We start from the raw sequence: 16,484 nt of genomic DNA, 5'->3' as shown, positions 1-16,484 counted from the left end.
CCCTAAACATGGCTCCCTGTCTCCTTTCTGTATATATCCCCAGACTGGGAGTTCCTGGGGCTCCCGCAACTCTGCTCCCAGAGCTGGGCTGCAGTCCCGGTCTCCCTGGCAGCGTACCTCTCTCCAGGAAAAGGAGCCGATGGTCCCGTCCTGAGGCCGTTCTTCCCTCTGCAGGACCCCGTGCCGGGGCGGCTCTAGCACCTGCAGCTCAAGGCCTGGCAGCGTGGGAAAAGCACAGGTGCCCCCTAAACATGGCTCCCTGTCTCCTTTCTGTATATATCCCCAGACTGGTAGTTCCTGGGGCTCCCGCAACTCTGCTCCCAGAGTTAGGCTGCAGTCCCAGTCTCCCTGGCAGCGTACCTCTCTCCAGGAAAAGGAGCTGATGGTCCCATCCTGAGGTCGTTCTTCCCTCTGAAGGACCCCGTGCCGGGGCGGCTCTAGCACCTGCAGCTCAAGGCCCGGCAGCGTGGGAAAGTAGGGTCCAGTGACACGAAGCAGTGGAGGGGCCAGGGTGCGGATGCCGCCCTCGGGGACGCTGAAATTCTGCACCTCCAGTGGGATGGCAGCGGGCAGCACCTCCAGCTCCACACGGATGCCCTCCAGGGGAGCACCCACACCTGAGGCCACGTCCAGGGAGAAGGTGTCATTCCAGGCCTCAGGGCGGGAGTGCAGGTACAGGACCCTGCCCGCGTCCACTGCCTCCTGAGAGAAGCTGTGCACGGGGTCCAGGCTGGGTGGCCCATCTGCAGAGGCGCCGTGCGACACCATCACCAGGTAGCCAGCGCTGGGTGGGCTCTTCACTGAGAACACGATGTCTGACGGCTGCACTGCCTCCTGGGCTGCCTGGTTAACAGAGGGCCACAGGGACTCACTGGGGGGTCACAAAGGGGGCTGTGTGACCCTAAGTAGCCAGAACAGGCTCAACCTCCACAGTCCCTCCTTCCTCCAGACAGCACTGCTCACTCACACACACACACGTACACTCAGGTTCACACAGACACGCAGCTCATTCACACCCACCCCACAAACTGGTACACTGTCAGTCACACAGCCTGAGACATACTCCCTCAGGGAGGTGCACGATCACATGTCCCCAGACTCGATGATACAGACAAGCGCATCATATGCTGACGTAGTCACACGTGTACACAGGTACACACGTGCATGTGCACAGACTCACACACGCACACACGCGCACAGAGCTCTTCTCTGCTCAGGCTCTCTCTGTTCAGGCCTGTGGCTGGTTTGCCCGGAGCCTTCCTCCCCACCCCTGACCACCAGAGGGCGCCCCGCCCTTCTTAGAGGCGCAGGTTCCTGCACGATGGAGCTCGCAGACCGGGGTCCAGCCCAGGGGCCCCTGGGTGCTCTCTCAGTTGATGGTCCAGCCACAAAAGGCTAAACAACACCCCCAAATTCATTCCTGATTTTGGGTCTTTGCCTGGAATGTTCCTTCTGCCTGGAATACCATCCCCCATGCTCCGCTACTGACACCCTCTATTCTTCAAAGCCTGGCTCAAATGCTGTCTGTCCCCTTCAAAGTGAGGACTTCCTGACACTGGACATGTTTTGTCACAGCCTGCCTCAAAGCCCAGACATCCAGAATCAGTAAGGTCTCAGAAATTGGCTATGGAGGAGAATAAGGCCAAGAGAGGGCAAGGCACTGGCCTGAGGGCACTACAGCAAATCAGCAAGCTTGCTGGATGGCCGGTGATTGCTCTGTGAGGTTCCTGGGTGGGCAGACCCTTGACATACCTTCTTAGTCCTCATCTGGGGTCTGAGAAAAGTGGTAAGGCCACAGGGATCTGAGGGGCAGCGAAGCCTGTCTCCGTGGTCAGCAGTCCTCAAACCTCCCAGGGAACTTATTAGAATGCAGATTCTCAGGCTCTACTTCAGAGATTCTGTGGTTCTGGGTGGGGCCCAGGAATCTGCATGGTTAGCCACAGCATGTGCTCGTGTGTATGTATCTGGAGACACACACAACTCATAGGCACATATACATTTAACGTAGTACCCAGAAACTCTTGGAAATACATGTACCAGTGAATACCTCACCTAGAAGCCACCGTAGTCATCCCAAAATGTACAGACATGCTCAGCCTGAAGGTCAGGCTGGGTGGGCCCCCTCTACCTGGCCCAGCCTCTCTACCTGGTCCAGCCTCTCTACCTGGCCCAGTCCCCTGCTTGCCACCTCCATCTCCTCACCTCCAGCTGGTCCCTTCTGATCTCAGCTGCCTCCCCCTGGAAAACGTAGATCTTCTTGTTCTGGACCAGTTGCAGTGGGGCCAGTGGGTCTTCTAGGGCAATGGTCACTTGTAGGGTGGCATCTGTGTGCACTGGTCCTGCTTCCACGGAGAAGGCCAGGGTGTCACGGGGGCTGAGACTGCCATTGTGGCTGTAGAAAATGGCTCCATCCAGCAGGTCCTGCTGGGAGAAGGCCGTGACTGCCTGTCCAGCCCGGAGTAGCTGTCCCCAGCGAGGGCCAGCTGTAACATGGTAGTGGACCTCATCCCCACTACGGATGTCCAAGTTGGTATCCAGGTGGAGCGCAGCTGTGTCAATGGTGCCCTGGCCTCCTTGAGGGACCACAAGGCTGGAGCCATTGGCCACGCGGAGGTAGGGCTCTGAGGCTTGCACCTCAAGCAGTGCTGTGGCCTGGTGCTGCCCATCGGACACCTGCAGCTGGATCCAGCCGCGGTCAGCCCCTGAGTGCACAAATAGGACTCGCCTCTTCCTGAGGTCCTCCTGGGTGAAGCGGTAGATGGGCCGCGTGGGCTCATCTACAGCCACGATACTGCCAAAGAGGAGGTCCTTGCGGGTCAGCACCAGCTGAGTGTCAGCAAAGCCCGAGTCAGCGTCACTGAAGGCCACATCGTCCGTGGTCAGCAGCCGCCGCCCACCCCGGGCCACATGGAAGATGCGGCTGATGGTCTGCACGGGGGCATGATCGTTCACGGGCTGGATGGCCACTCGGAAGACACCCCGTACCTCCTCCCAGGCCATGTCACCACTGCTTTCACCCTGGCGGGTAGCCACGAATGGGATATCATCTTCTGTGGTTTCAGAGTCATCGTGCTGGTAGACCAGCCGGCCATGCAGCAAGTCTTCATTAGTGAAAGAGGTCACCATCAGAGCCTTATCCTCTGCCCCTCGCCAAGCCAACCTCCCATGGCGGGGCCGCTCCATGACCTCGTAGAGGTAGCTGGCACTGTTGAGACTCTTGACGAAGAGATGGTCAGCAGAGAGGACACCCTCCCCACCCTCAGGCACCAAGAGGAGGACGTTGGTGAGGATGGGAGCATCGGGGTCACCACCAATGTGGATGGGGAAGGTATAGAGTGGGGAGAAGTGTGGTGGAGCTGTGACACGGAAACGGAAGTTGTCCTCGACTGCCTCCGAGGCACGTGCTGTGGCCTCGTAGGTCACCCGACCAGCCTGCAGGTCATCCTGGGTGAAGCCCTGACTGTCTGACAGCCTTGTGCCCTGTAGCTGAAGGTTGCCCTTCCTGGGGGCCTGAACCACCTCATAGTGGAAGGTGGTGGGGCTTGGGCCTGTCCCCTCGAGGGTGGCCTCCAGGTGGGCTGTGGTGAGGGCCTCCTGCTGGGTGTTCTGCATGTGCAGTGGCTCCAGCTGCAGCATCCAGACCGTGGCTCGCTGAATGGTCACTGGGAAGGACAGATTGCTCAGGGTCTCCTGGCCCACCTGCACCTCCAGGGTCAGGTTCTCCACAGCATCGTTGGTGCGGTGCTCTGGGTCGGTGCTCAGGTACCTCACACGACCCTGCTCCACATCCCGCTGGTGGAAAGCCTGCGTGGCCCACCACTCAGCGCCCTCCACCCCACCTGCCCCCTGCTTCTGCAGCTCCCCAAACTGCAGGGCTTCGGTGACTCGGAACAGCACGCTCACATCCTGCCCCACAGCGTTGGTCTCCACTGACAGGTTGGCAGGCAAGATGGGTGCAGCGGAGCCCTGAGCCAAGCGCAGCCCTGTGCTGTGGTGGACCTGTATGGCTGGCCGGACAGCCACGACCTTCAGTGTCGCTGGGGGGCTGGCCTGCAGCCCGTCGCTGACCCGGAACGTCAGGTCCTGTGCAGGGCCACCGCGGTGGACATAGACAAGGCTGCCCATCTCCAGCTCCCTGCAAGAGAACTCAGTCGCTGGCTTCCCGGGCTGGTCTCGGCGCTCCACAGGGAGGCTGGCAGGGGTGCCAAGGAGCTGGAAGGTGAGGCCCTCGCAGGCAGAGTCCGGGTCGTAGGCCTGGAACACCTCGGGCCCCAGTGGCTTCTGCGTGTGTTCCAGGATCACCATGAGGCTGCCGTGCGGGAAGATGATGCGGGGCGGGTCGTTGACAGGGTTTATCTGCACGGGCAGGATGTAAGTTTGGCCCCTCCGCAGGCATGAGGGAACAGGTGCCCGTGCTGTCACGGACACCTCCAGCACCACCTGATCAGAGGTGTCCTCAGAGCCATCATGGACGAAGCGGGCCTTGCGGTTCACCACGTCCAGGAGGGTAAACATTTTCCGTGTCTGGGCACCCGGGATGTCCAGCTCTAGCTCTCCATGGCGTGCACCTCGGCTCACGCTGAACAGCACCTGGGATTTGCGCAGCTCAGCCTGGGTCAGGTCCAGCGTGGGCTGCACGTGCCGCCACTCAAGCCAAGCCATGCCACCCTCGGCCACCACCAGTGGGCTGATGGTCAGCAATTGAGTGAAATTGGCAAAGACAGGAGGCAGCCCCGGTTCAGGCACGCATGGCTCAGGCAGCTCCATGGCCGGCCACGCCTCAGGTGCCAGGGTGGAGAAAGCTTCATATGGGCCATAGGCATCCTCTTCATACTCGTCCTCCTCAAGCCTGCAGCCGGCTGCCATGCTACGAGTCAGCAAGGCTTCCCGGAGCCCCCACCTCTGGCCATTGACACTGAGGTCCTCCATGCAGCCCAGCAGGGAGGCGTTGGCAGCCCCTGGTGCCAGGCCCAGGCGGTGTTCCTGGAGGTAACGAGAGGCCTCTGCATCCAGCCCCCCCAGGAGGAGACTGCCGCGTGGCTCCAGGTAGCTGAGGACCCCGCGGTTGGAAGTACGTGTGGGGTACTGGTCCACGGAGATTTCCAGCTGGTGAGCGTTCATGTGGACACTGACCTCATGGGGCTGTCCATCAGCCACAGGCACACTGTTGTGGAGCAATACAGTGCCCTGGCCCTTCTCCACCACAGCCCGCAGGTGGCCTTCAAATATGTCCACATAGATGAAGTCCCCACGCTGGCCCCCTGCCTGGAAGGCCAGGGGTGCCTGCTGGCTCCGCGTGGTGAGTGTAAACTCCAACGTGCCTTCATCCTGAGTGCCCCAGGCAGGGAAGGCAGCCAGAGAGTGGGGCCCAGAGAAGCCCAGGGCCACATCGTCACCAGCAGAAAACTCTTCGGCACAGCCTTCATGCACATCTGGGGTTAGTGACTGGAGGAGGCTGCGGCCATTGAGGACGGCTGCATAGAGACAGCCCCTCAGGGGTCGGCTGGCTCCCCTCAGGTAGGACAGGCCAAGGCTCCCAACGCCCCCGACAAAGAGCCCATAGGGGACCTCTAGGGGGGCTCCCAGGACTGGGGCTGAGGTGTTCAGGAGCCCATCTACGGACAACATGGCCCAGCCATCTGAAATGGTCAGCACGGCAGTGTGGGGGATGGAGTCGCTCAGCAGCGTCCCTGCCGGGGTTTGTAGCCTCAGCTCCTCCTGGCCCAGGACAAGTCTGACCTGAGGAGAGACAGGGGGAATGGGGGACAGGACATCACTTTGAATCCATCACTTCCCTTATAAAAGCATAGTGGGTGCCCATGCTTGGGGTTGCCAGAGCAGAGGACCTGGACAAAGGCCACCCCCTCACCTTCCTGCCATCTTTTTACTCATCCTCCAAACACTTACTAAAGTGAACTTGGGGCCATGCCTGGATGGACTCTGGGGACCCCAACGTGAATCACATGTGGTCTGTGACCACAAGGAACTGACACACAGTAGGATGCTCTCCTAGAGACCCAACTTGTATTTTTTTATTCTTTCCTTCTTTCCTTGGGTGGGAAATGTCAGAAAAATCATCTTGGAATACAGAAGATTCTACCCCTGGAATAACAGGCACCTGGGAATCAATCCCCTGATGAGTCCCCTTAAGTAGGACAAAGCACCTTGGGGTCACTGAGGGTTGCCAGGCCCGCTGCTCATGGATGGGGAGCCCAATCAGATGCTCTGTGTTTTGAAGGCTGAGTAAAGAAAAGCTCCCTGACCTGGGTGGGGGAGATCCTCTGTGACACTGACACCAGAACTGGCGCTGGTGCAGTGCTCCCACAACCAGATGGTAGAATGGGTGGTGGCAGAGTATGGGAACTGAAGGAGTAGGGCACTAAGAACCATGACCTTTGAGTCCAAGTATGGAGTGCCTCTGGGGGTGGACACCACCGATCTTGGCAGAGTGGAACGTGGCATCAGCACCGGACTGTACCAGGCCAGCGCTCAACAGTGACGCCTTGTGGCAGTGAGAAGCAGCGACAGCAGCAGGTAGGTGGACACCACCGATCTTGGCAGAGTGGAACGTGGCATCAGCACCGGACTGTACCAGGCCAGCACTCAACAGTGACGCCTTGTGGCAGTGAGAAGCAGCGACAGCAGCAGGCTGACGAGGCCGTAGGCCTCTCCCCGCTGGCGTGTGGAGGCAGATGGCTCTCCCAACTCTGGACTAAGACCCTGGGTTCTCAGACTCTTCATGGTTAGGGGGAAGAATCCAGAGAGAGCAGAAGACTTCTCGCTAATAAGCTGGTGGTGTCTTGTAGGACAAGATGGAACAGTGAGGAAGCTGTAGCGGTGCTGGTACTGCTGCTGTCACGGACAGACGGCAGAGGCACAGGGTTAGGGGGAAGAATCCAGAGAGAGCAGAAGACTTCTCGCTAATAAGCTGGTGGTGTCTTGCAGGATGAGATGGAACAGTGAGGAAGCTGTAGCGGTGCTGGTACTGCTGCTGTCACGGACAGACGGCAGAGGCACAAGGCAACAGGTGCAATGCCAGAGGGATGCACAGGGGCCCTGGGAGCCCAGGAGAGGGCACCTCACCCAGGAGAGCTTCGGGGACCCTTCCCAGAGGAGAAGATGTTCATACCGAGACTTTAAGGAGAGGCTGCAGGTAGGCAGGTACAGGGGACAGGTGAGGCGGGCACATGCCAGGCAGAGGGAGTGTAGTGAGCAAAGGCCGGGCAGCAAGAGACCACAGGCTGGTCGGGAGCTGAACACAGCTCAGGGCCATCAGAGCACAGAGGGCCAGCTGGGGGTTGTGGTCAGAAATGAGGGTGCAGAGGGCAGGAGGGCAGAGCCTGTTCACAAGGGACTCACACTTTCTGGGATGCTACTGTCTGTCCCCACAGTGTAGAACTTGAGACCCCAAGGTAAAAGTGATTTGCACAAGGCCACACAGCCAGTTGGAAGCCATTCAAAGCTAGAGAAGGAATCCTGCCCCTGATCCCAGGGGGAGGTCACCGACCTGCAGGCGTCCGGAGTAGAGCTGCAGCAGGAGGTGGTCAGCCGGACCTGCTGCCAGGAGCAGTAGGGCTTCAGGCTGAGACGTGGAGAACTGCAGCTCCAGGTCTATGTCGGTCAGGACTGTGGCCACGGGCACCTCCAGGTGGTTCTCCCCGAAGAAGGAGGCTGAATGAGAGAGGGAGCTGGGGTCAAGGCTCTGACTCTTGCCTGGAGGAGGCGAGGTGCCTCAGAGATGGATGGCGGTTGCAGGGAGATGTCCCGTCCTGGTGTACCCTGTGATTCTATGCAGTGCCGACCGTGATCATCAGCCACATCCCAGCACCTGCTTAGTTCTGGCACCAGAGGGCACAGCCTGTCTCGTGTGTAGCCCAGACCCTGGCTTTGAAGAGGCCAGACCCAGAAATTCCCAGCAACTCAGTCTCCTCCTAGGAGGTTCTGGGGCCAGAGGCTTCTGCCAGCTCTGGCTTTCTTTCCCCAGGCCCCAGAGGAATCTCCATCCCAGGTCTGGCCCTGCTCTGGCCAAAAGGGAAACCATCACTGGCCTGATCACCTGCTTGATGGTCACAGCCCCTAGGAATGGAGTTTCAGAAGAAGCACCCCCAACCCAAACTGATCCCTGCTCAGAATCCTTCTCTTAAGTGCCCTCGACCTTGGGCTCCTGGGGACAATTGCCATGCCTCCCTGGGTTGGCTCAGGCGTGGCTGGTGCCTAGTGGTGCTCTCAGACAGGCAGCCCACCCATTCTCCTGTCTCTCTCAGGCCATTCTTCCAGTTGCCTTTGGGGGGTGGGGGTGGCAGCTTGTTGGCCTGGGTCTGCCAAGGAGCAAAGGTTCTGAGGCCAGATGGAGACCATGTGCAATGTCAGACCCCAAATGGGCCCAGACTTCCTCCATCACCCCCGCGATTGCTTCCTGCTGTAGAGCAATTAACGGCCTCATTGTTTCCACCTTGGCTGAGGAGCTAGGGGTGACAGCAGCTGAGCTCCCACTTTCCCCAGGCTGAAGATGCCAAGGAGCAAAGGTTCTGAGGCCAGATGGAGACCATGTGCAATGTCAGACCCCAAATGGCCCAGACTTCCTCCATCACCCCCGCCACTGCTTCCTGCTGTGGAGCAATTAACGGCCTCATTGTTTCCACCTTGGCTGAGGAGCTAGGGGTGACAGCAGCTGAGCTCCCACTTTCCCCAGGCTGAAGGCAGGGACTGGGAAGGGCTGAGGGGCTGCTAGGCAGGCCGAAGAGGGTCTCTCAAGGCAGCAGTCCATTTCTGGGCTTGCCCAGGGTTAGTGGTCACTATGTAGGGCCCCTTTTGTCCCACTCTGGGACACCTCCTTTTTTTTGCTACTTCCTCCAGGTAGTTTCCCCAAATTAGTCTCCTTTGACCACCAACCTATTGCCATAATTTCTGGTCCTTCCTTTTACGGTGATAAAAGCCAAATATGACTTTGGCTCTGCCCGTAGACATCCAGGGCTGGGTGGGCAGACAGGAATGGGTTAAAAAGGTGAATCATCCCTCTCAGGCTTCCCTGCGACCCCCCCGTGAGCAAGCACGGGCTGATGGCCTTGATACCGATGATCTGGTACCAGCCACATATGTGCTGGTCCCTGGCCAGCCTGAGCCAGCTGACAGCAGCTGAGCAAGTAGCAACGGCCACCGGAGGAGGCTGAGACTGTATGCCCTCCTGCAGCCGACACCGCTGGGAGGGATGTCCGAGGAAGATGATGCTCTTCCCCTCAGGCAGAGCCGAAATCCCTTCGGGTTATCTCCTCCGCTGGCAACGCCAGAACCTTGTCTGGGAAGTTAGAGGAATCAAGCAAGACCTACAAAACCATCTGGGTGGGTTTGGCCCAGCAGGCCTAGCACACCTGGGTGCCAGTGAGGGACAGAGCAGGGAACTGGCAGGAGGAGGGCACCTGCAGGGCTACCTAATCTGCAAGGACATTGATTCTTTAAAGCAAAACACAGCACTGTAAAGTGAGGGCAGCTTCAGCACAGAGGGTGGGGCACGTGGCCCCTGCAGGATGGAGCCCCCATCATGGTGAGCCGGAGTGGCTCGCTGCAGCTGGCAAGAGCTGATTGTTAAATTTTCAGGAATTTTGTGAGCCAGGTAATGTTGCCCACTGTGAGAACATTTATACCATGGAAAGAGACAAGCACTACAAATCAGGGCTCCCCCTTCCCCCAGAAAGCCTGTTGTCAACGTTTTCCTGCCCACCACCCATGGAGAAGGAGGCACAGCTCCCTCCCCTGTGTGGGAGTGACCCGTCCACCCCCAGGCCACACACCCATCCACACTCCCTTGCACTAAAGTTATACGTAAACCCGCTGGGGCATGGTGGAAGTCAGGGCTCTGGGCCAGGCAGGAAGTGAAGTAGATGGCTAGCCCTAACCACTGAACAACCTGCCTCCAGTCCCCTCTCGGTAGGAGAGAGAAACAGCCTATTTGGACAGAATGGGAGGGTGGCAGGAAGCAGAGGTACTTTCCAGAGAGCTGGGGTCTGAATGGGCCCATTGAGGGCTGGGCCCTGATGTTTCCTGTGGGCTCGGGCGGGGAAGGGCTCACACAGGCTGCCTTGTGCTGCTGGAGCGCGCAGGCTAGGCAGCCCCTCGCCCCGACAGAGGCCTCTGAGGCCTCGCTGGCCAGGGCTGTGGAAACTCTGACAGCGCCACCCCCCTCCCTCCTTCTTCTGCCCCTCTTACTTTCTCTGATGGGCTGCAGTTGCAAGAACCCAGAATCCCTGTCCTGGAGGTGAGGGGAAGTTGGAGGGGGGTACAGGATAAAGAAGTAATGAGCTACAAGTCAATCCCAGAGGACTTCCTGGGGGAGGTGAGGGTGGTGTTGGGGAGCTAAGAGGAAGGGGATCAGGCAGTCTCAGAGGAGGGTGGCGAGGTCAAGTGAGAGACTGGCAGGGATACACAAGTCTCCCTTGGGTAAGGCAGAGGAGGGTTTCTGTCCCCTGACCTTCCTTAAGGCTCTAGATAACTTGACAGCAGAGAAGGAGAGGGAAAAGTAGCAGGGGCCAGGCCAGGCTCAGCAGCCCGACTGGGGTGGCAGGGTGGGGGGAGATGGGCGGGGGAAGAGGCATCAGCACAGGCTGGATCAGACCTGCCCTCAACTCTCCTGGGTCAACAAGACCCATGATTCATCAAAACACCGGTCCAGACCTGCCGCAGCCGTGCGGGCTGCCCTCTGGGCCAGGAGAAGGCACCCAGTTCAGGCCTCAGTGTCTGTAAAATGGGCACTCCTTCCCATCCCTTCTCTCTCCGACTGTGGGGATTAGTCCTGGAAGTCCCTTCTAGGTCCAGGGGTCTGCTCTCAAGTATGGATGTGCAGAGGGTTAATGGTGCCGGCTGCCTGGGTGGTACCAGGCTTTTGGCATGGGAGGAGCAGGATGCCCCAGGGGTCTGGGCTGGAAGAGTGCAGCATGTATGGGCCTCTCTGTCTGAAAGAAGGTACGTAGGTGAGTGTCCAGGGCTCTGTAGATGTGTATTTGCGTGTGTGTGTGCAAGTGTGTGGGTGGCTGCTGGGGCTCTGTTTTGGGTTTGCATCAGGCTATGTGTTTGTGTGTATGTGCGTGTGTGTGGGCTGGGAGCTGCCAGGACAGAGCAGTGACTGTGCCCAGACCTGTCCTGCCCCTCGGTGCCCGCCCGCCGTTACGTGGCTGGGCCTGACTGCATGAAAGGGGCCATGTGTTCCTGGAGGGTTCCTGCCCTTCCTGCCCGGCGCCCATCCGAGAGGTTTGCTGAAGGTGGAGAAGTCCTCTCGGCTTCCTGCCTTTCCTCCCCATGAACAGGACACTATTGTCTGGGCCCCAGGGTAGGGTGGCTCCATCCTTCTTCCTGAGACCTAAGGCTGGGGGCACAGAAAGAGCCCATGTCCTTCCCTGCTAATCTCCTTCTCAGATGGGCAGATGAGGTCTAGGTCAAGGTCCTCCAGCAAGCCACCCTCTGGTGAGGCATGGGCCATACGGGCATCTCCTGGCTCCTAGGACACTCCTAGGATGTGTGTGAGTGGGGACCTGGTCCCTGTCCCTGGGGGTCCCAAGCATGAGGTTGCTTCCATTACAATGCCTAATGCTCTGTCTGCCAGCAGGTTCATGGGACAAGGGGCCCCTGTGTGTGGGGGGAGTACCTCTGCCTACCAGGCTCCCCACTCCCTCCCAGGCCTGGATGAGGGTGGGGTCTCAAGCACAGGCAGATGCCTTTTCCATCGTGGGCAGCTAGTGCAGAGCCTGCTCCTTCTGAGGTCTCACACCCCCGGGGCGAGCCAGACCACCCTCTCCCTGTCTCTGTGCCACCTCTCCTTTGTCTCTGCCTTTGCCTCTCAGCCATCCCTGCTGTCTGTCTCTGCCTCTGCTTTTCCCTGATCTCTCCCTTGCTCTGTCATTGGCTCCCCGCTTCTCTCTGCCCCACCCTGGCAGTAACTGGGCACACCACCCCTTGCCTTAGGACAGTCTGGAGAGCCAGGCCTGAGGCTTCCCGCCTCCCCAGCCTTCCACTCCTTGGGCGCTGTGTCCCACAGTACAGAACTTGGATGTAAGTTCTCTGCAGCCCAAGCCTGCAGTAGGGTGCTCGGCCTCCACTTTCCAGACAGAAGCACTGAGGCTCCAGAGGAGAAGAATTTTAACAGAGAGAAGGAGAGAGTCCGCAGTTCCTGGCCCAGCCACCTGTCTGAGCCCTGCCTGCCCTGGCACCCCCACTGACCCCACTTCCTGGCAATCGATTCCTGTGTGCCCCACTCCTGCCACATTCTGGGTCGCCTGGGGGCAGCCAGGCAGCCCCGCAGCAGGCGTGCGTCATGGGCAGCAGCAGCATTCCTGGGTGTCTGCTGCCGCCTGACTTTATAAGGGAGAAAGTTTGGGAGCCCAGAGCTGCTGGGCAGGAGGGCTAGTGGGGAGTGCTCGGGCCCATGGCTGTGGCGGGGGTGGGAGACCTCGACATGCCTATCTGGGGGAGGGATACCCAGTGCTGCCGAGATGGAGCAGAAGGTGAGAAGTGAATGGGAGGAAAGGGGGAACCTGTATTCACTCACTCATTCACTCATTCATTCATTCAGTCAGTCACAAGTGCAATAATGCAGTGACGGGGATGGAAAAGGAGCATCAACCTGGGAGAGACAGAAAGCCTGAGAAAGATATTACCACGGAGAGCAAGAAATAAAGACCCCGTCTCCACAAAAACTGAGCTCAGTGACACAGACCAAGGTCCAAGGAAGGAGATGGAGGAGGAAAAATCACGAGAGGCGGAGAAGGCGGGATGTTGGCAGCGAGCCTGCTGCTGTGGACAGGAGTGAGGTGGGTAGCCAGCCAGCCAGCCAGCCGGGGAGGGAGGGGTCGTGCTCTCAGGCCGAGTCAGGCTTCTCCACCATAGCCCCTTGAGAGGCGGAGAAGGCGGGATGTTGGCAGCGAGCCTGCTGCTGTGGACAGGAGTGAGGTGGGCAGCCAGCCAGCCAGCCGGCCGGGGAGGGAGGGGTCGTGTTCTCAGGCCGAGTCAGGCTTCTCCACCATAGCCCCTGAGGGTTTGGCACCAGGGGTGGCAGATCCTGGCTCCAGGTCTGGGCAGGCAGGGGTAGGCTGGGAGTCTCCCTGAGGGAGCCTGAGGGGGGCTGTGGGGTGGAGTGCTCTGGGAGGGCCGAGGCGGGATGAAGGGCTCTCTGTCTCCCCTCATGGGTGTGTGTGTGTGCGGTGGTCCACCTGGGAGCTGAATGCTGGCCCTGTGTGAGGGCAGGGATGGCACAGGGGCCCTGCCCCAGCAGCCAGGCCCTCCCTGAGGTCAACCAGGCCCTCTGGATCTCAGGCCAGATCCCCTTCCCTTTCCCCTCCAGGGGACTCTCCCCTGCCTTTGTTGCCACCAGCATTGTGCCCCCAAGCCAGGGAACTTTGGGGAGGCTTGGGTGGGGTGGACAGTTCCCTCTGATTTAGAACCGGAGCTAGGCCCCAGGGCCTGGGAGGCTGGTGCTCGCATTTCAGAGCTGGGAGAGGAAAGGAGTGTGCCGACGTGACCCACAGAGCACTGCAGGCCCTGCACGGCCAGTGCTGTGTGTACTGTGGAGGCCAGCGTGGGGCAGACGACGGTGCAGCGCTGGTGCTCGCATTTCAGAGCTGGGAGAGGAAAGGAGTGTGCCGACGTGACCCACAGAGCACGGCAGGCCCTGCACGGCCAGTGCTGTGTGTACTGTGGAGGCCAGCGTGGGGCAGATGACGGTGCAGCATGTTGCGCTCACAGTCTGGCCCACCTATGGCCTCTGGATACTGGACCAAGACTGGAGGCCCCTCCTCAGCCACATCTGCCTCCCTGGGCTCCCTGGGCAAGGGAGAAGCTGTCTGGTGGGCCTACTCATGTGCCAGCCCCTCCCAAATCTCCTCCACAGGAATCCCTCCCTCAGCACGTCCCCCAGGCCTCCCAAGGCTCAGCCATCCCTAACCTAGCTGTCACCTCCCCCCAGCCCTGTTACTCTGAAGGTAATAAGGGGGAAGGTTATAGGGGACAGACTTGAGGTCAGACCAAAGGGACAACATAACCTGCCCAGCGGTGAGGCTGGGGTCACCAGAGCTGAAGCTAGGTGGCTCCCTGCCGGCAGGGCCGGCTGCTGGGAGGTGCTCCCCCACCTGCAGACCCAGAGGGCTCACTGCTCCTTAGTATCCTACCCCTGATTCCAGACTGGGACTCCATAACCTAGGGCCATCCCTGTGGCTGCCTGCTCCTTTCCTGTCCCGCGTGCTGCTGCCATATGGACAACATCAGATTAGTTCAATACCCCATGGAACTTAAAACAGTGGCCATCCCTCTTGGGAGACAATACCTTATTCCAGCAGAGTGCTGCAATGCCAGGCACCGAGGGGCTCAAGGGGGACCGCCGGTATGTCACTGCAGAGGCTGCCGGGGTCAGGGTGGCCCATCCTCCTCACCCTGACAACTCCTGAGCCACGAGACTCATGCTCAGGGTAACTGACTTTCCGTCAAGGCCAAGGAGGCCAGGGCAGGAGAAGGGTTTCCTCAACCACTGGCTGAGCCTGGACCCTGGTCATTGGCCTCAGCTACTGGTCCTCTAACCAAGTGCCTTCAGTCACCCACGCTGAGTGGCATATGTTGGGAAACCCCTTCTAGAAGGTGAGCACCCCTGGAAAGAAAGCAGGGGGTGGGGTGTGGGTGGGAGATGCTGAGCTTGGTCCACAGATGCTGACAGGGGCAGGGCTAGTGCCCTGGGCTCCCAGCCACGCGTCCCAACCCTGGAGCCACGTGGGACACAGAGGAAGTGGGAGGGAAAATGAGAGGTTTTGATGGAGGAAGCAGCCCAGGGTCCACCCAGGCTGGAGGGCTGGGGCGGGGGAGGAGCAGGGGCCTCAATGGAGCCTTTGTGGAAGCCCTACTGCTCCCTAGGCCCTGGGCGAGGAGGTGGGGCTGCTGCGGTGGGGAGCGATTCCAAGAGGCTTTTCCCTGCCTTATAATTTTCCTCCTTGTGCAGGGACATGGGTGAATTTCCAGGCCCTTTCCACCCTGCTTTCCTGGCCCTAGGGGGATGTGGGACCCTCACCTCAGTAGACTTAGACTAGGGGAGGGTTTCTGGCAGGGAAGCAAAAGAGTGAGGGACCCTCACCTGGCTTTGGGCCTGCTCAGCCCCCCAGCCCTAGCAGGGTCGCTGTGAAGCATCTCCCATTTTACAGGTGAGGAAACTGAGGCTCAAAGAGAGCGGTCTCCTATGCTAGGGCCTCACAGGGAGAGGCAGAGCTGGGTTTACGTCCCTGTGGGTGTGGCTCCAGAGCTGGGTGCTATGGGTGTCAGTGAGGGGCGTGTGTGATGTGTGCACACGTGTGTGCATGCAGAAGTAGTGCTGGTGAGGTTCAGTTGCTGCGTGTGAATTGGAAGCGGAGCGTCTGCCACTGGCTCCAGGGGGAGGAGGGTGTGATTGCTGGCCCCGCCTGGGGAAGACACACTTTTTCCCTTCTTGTCCCCCGGGGCTCCCTCTGTCAGGGTTGGGGTGGAGGTGGGAGGGAGTGAGGAAGGGAGGGAAAAGCACCTGCTTTCGGTGGGTGGTTTGGCAGCTCAGCTTATCCCAATGTGGCTGGATGGGATCTGGCTCTGGGGCTGGCCAGAACAGGGAGGGATCTTCTTCAGGGGCTGGCTGGGGATGGCATGTTCCAGAAGCCAGTGATAAGTGCCAACCCTGCCCACCAGGGGCTTGGAGGTCAGGGAAGAAGGTGGAGAGGTAGGGGGTCGGGAGCCTTCCCAGGGTGGGAAGCTGCCCCCAGGAGGCAGATGAACCAGGCCTTCTCCTGGACGGAATCCCGAGCCAGGTGCCTACCACTTGTTTTTGAGACCCCCTCAGCCCTGGCAGCTCTGGCATGAGAAACCGCTAAGGACAGGGCTATTGGGGAGGTGTCTCGGGGCTTCCCAGCCTGGTGGGCTGGGCTTGGAGATAGTGAGTGTGTGAGCTGGGACGGGGATAGTGGAAACTGTGACTATTGGTCTGGACAGGCCTGGACCTGAAGTCTGGTGGCCCAGCGTGTGCACAACAGGCTGTGTTCCTTTTTCTCAGTTCCCCCATCTGATATAAAGGAAGAAGGGTGGGATGACCCCACACACAGAAGTCCCATGTCCAGGGCAGATGCTTGGGTCAGGGATCACCTGCCCCTCCCCTCAACACACACACACACTCTCACTCCACTCAGAGCCATGTGCTCCCGTGCTCTCTCTGGCCTCAGTTTTCCCATTTATAAAAGGGGACCCAGATGGAGAGACTGACACACACCTGGCTTCTGGCCAGCCAGCTCAGCAAGAGGTGACTGGGGAGAGGTCTGGTCACTACAGTAGGTACAGCAGTGCCACCTCTGGCCAATTTTTTTTCTTTTAAAGATGACTGATGAGGGGCTGGCCCGTGGCTCACTTGGGAGAGTGTGGTGCTGACAACAACAAGTCAAGGGTTAAGATCCCCTTACCGATCACCTTTAAAAAAAAAAAAAAAAAAAAAAAAAAATATATAT

At 59.4% G+C, this 16,484-nt stretch overlaps 1 protein-coding gene across 1 annotated transcript in view; it reads right to left on the bottom strand.

Annotated features, from left to right (window-relative positions):
- CSPG4 (chondroitin sulfate proteoglycan 4) overlaps nt 1–16,484 on the bottom strand; it is a 132,848-nt gene that overhangs the window by 10,970 nt on the left and 105,394 nt on the right. The window contains exons 2-4 of the mRNA XM_008586656.1: nt 7,508–7,713; nt 2,203–5,739; nt 361–843 (exon numbers count right to left, since the gene is read on the bottom strand). Coding sequence (XP_008584878.1) covers nt 361–843; nt 2,203–5,739; nt 7,508–7,713 — 4,226 coding nt within the window. The remainder of the gene's footprint in view (nt 1–360; nt 844–2,202; nt 5,740–7,507; nt 7,714–16,484) is intronic.

The sequence above is a fragment of the Galeopterus variegatus genome, unplaced genomic scaffold (assembly GCF_000696425.1).
Source record: "Galeopterus variegatus unplaced genomic scaffold, G_variegatus-3.0.2 Scaffold4068, whole genome shotgun sequence".
Taxonomy (NCBI): domain Eukaryota; kingdom Metazoa; phylum Chordata; class Mammalia; order Dermoptera; family Cynocephalidae; genus Galeopterus; species Galeopterus variegatus.
Note: the sequence above shows the minus strand (reverse complement) of the source record. Positions and strands in the feature narration are given on the sequence as shown.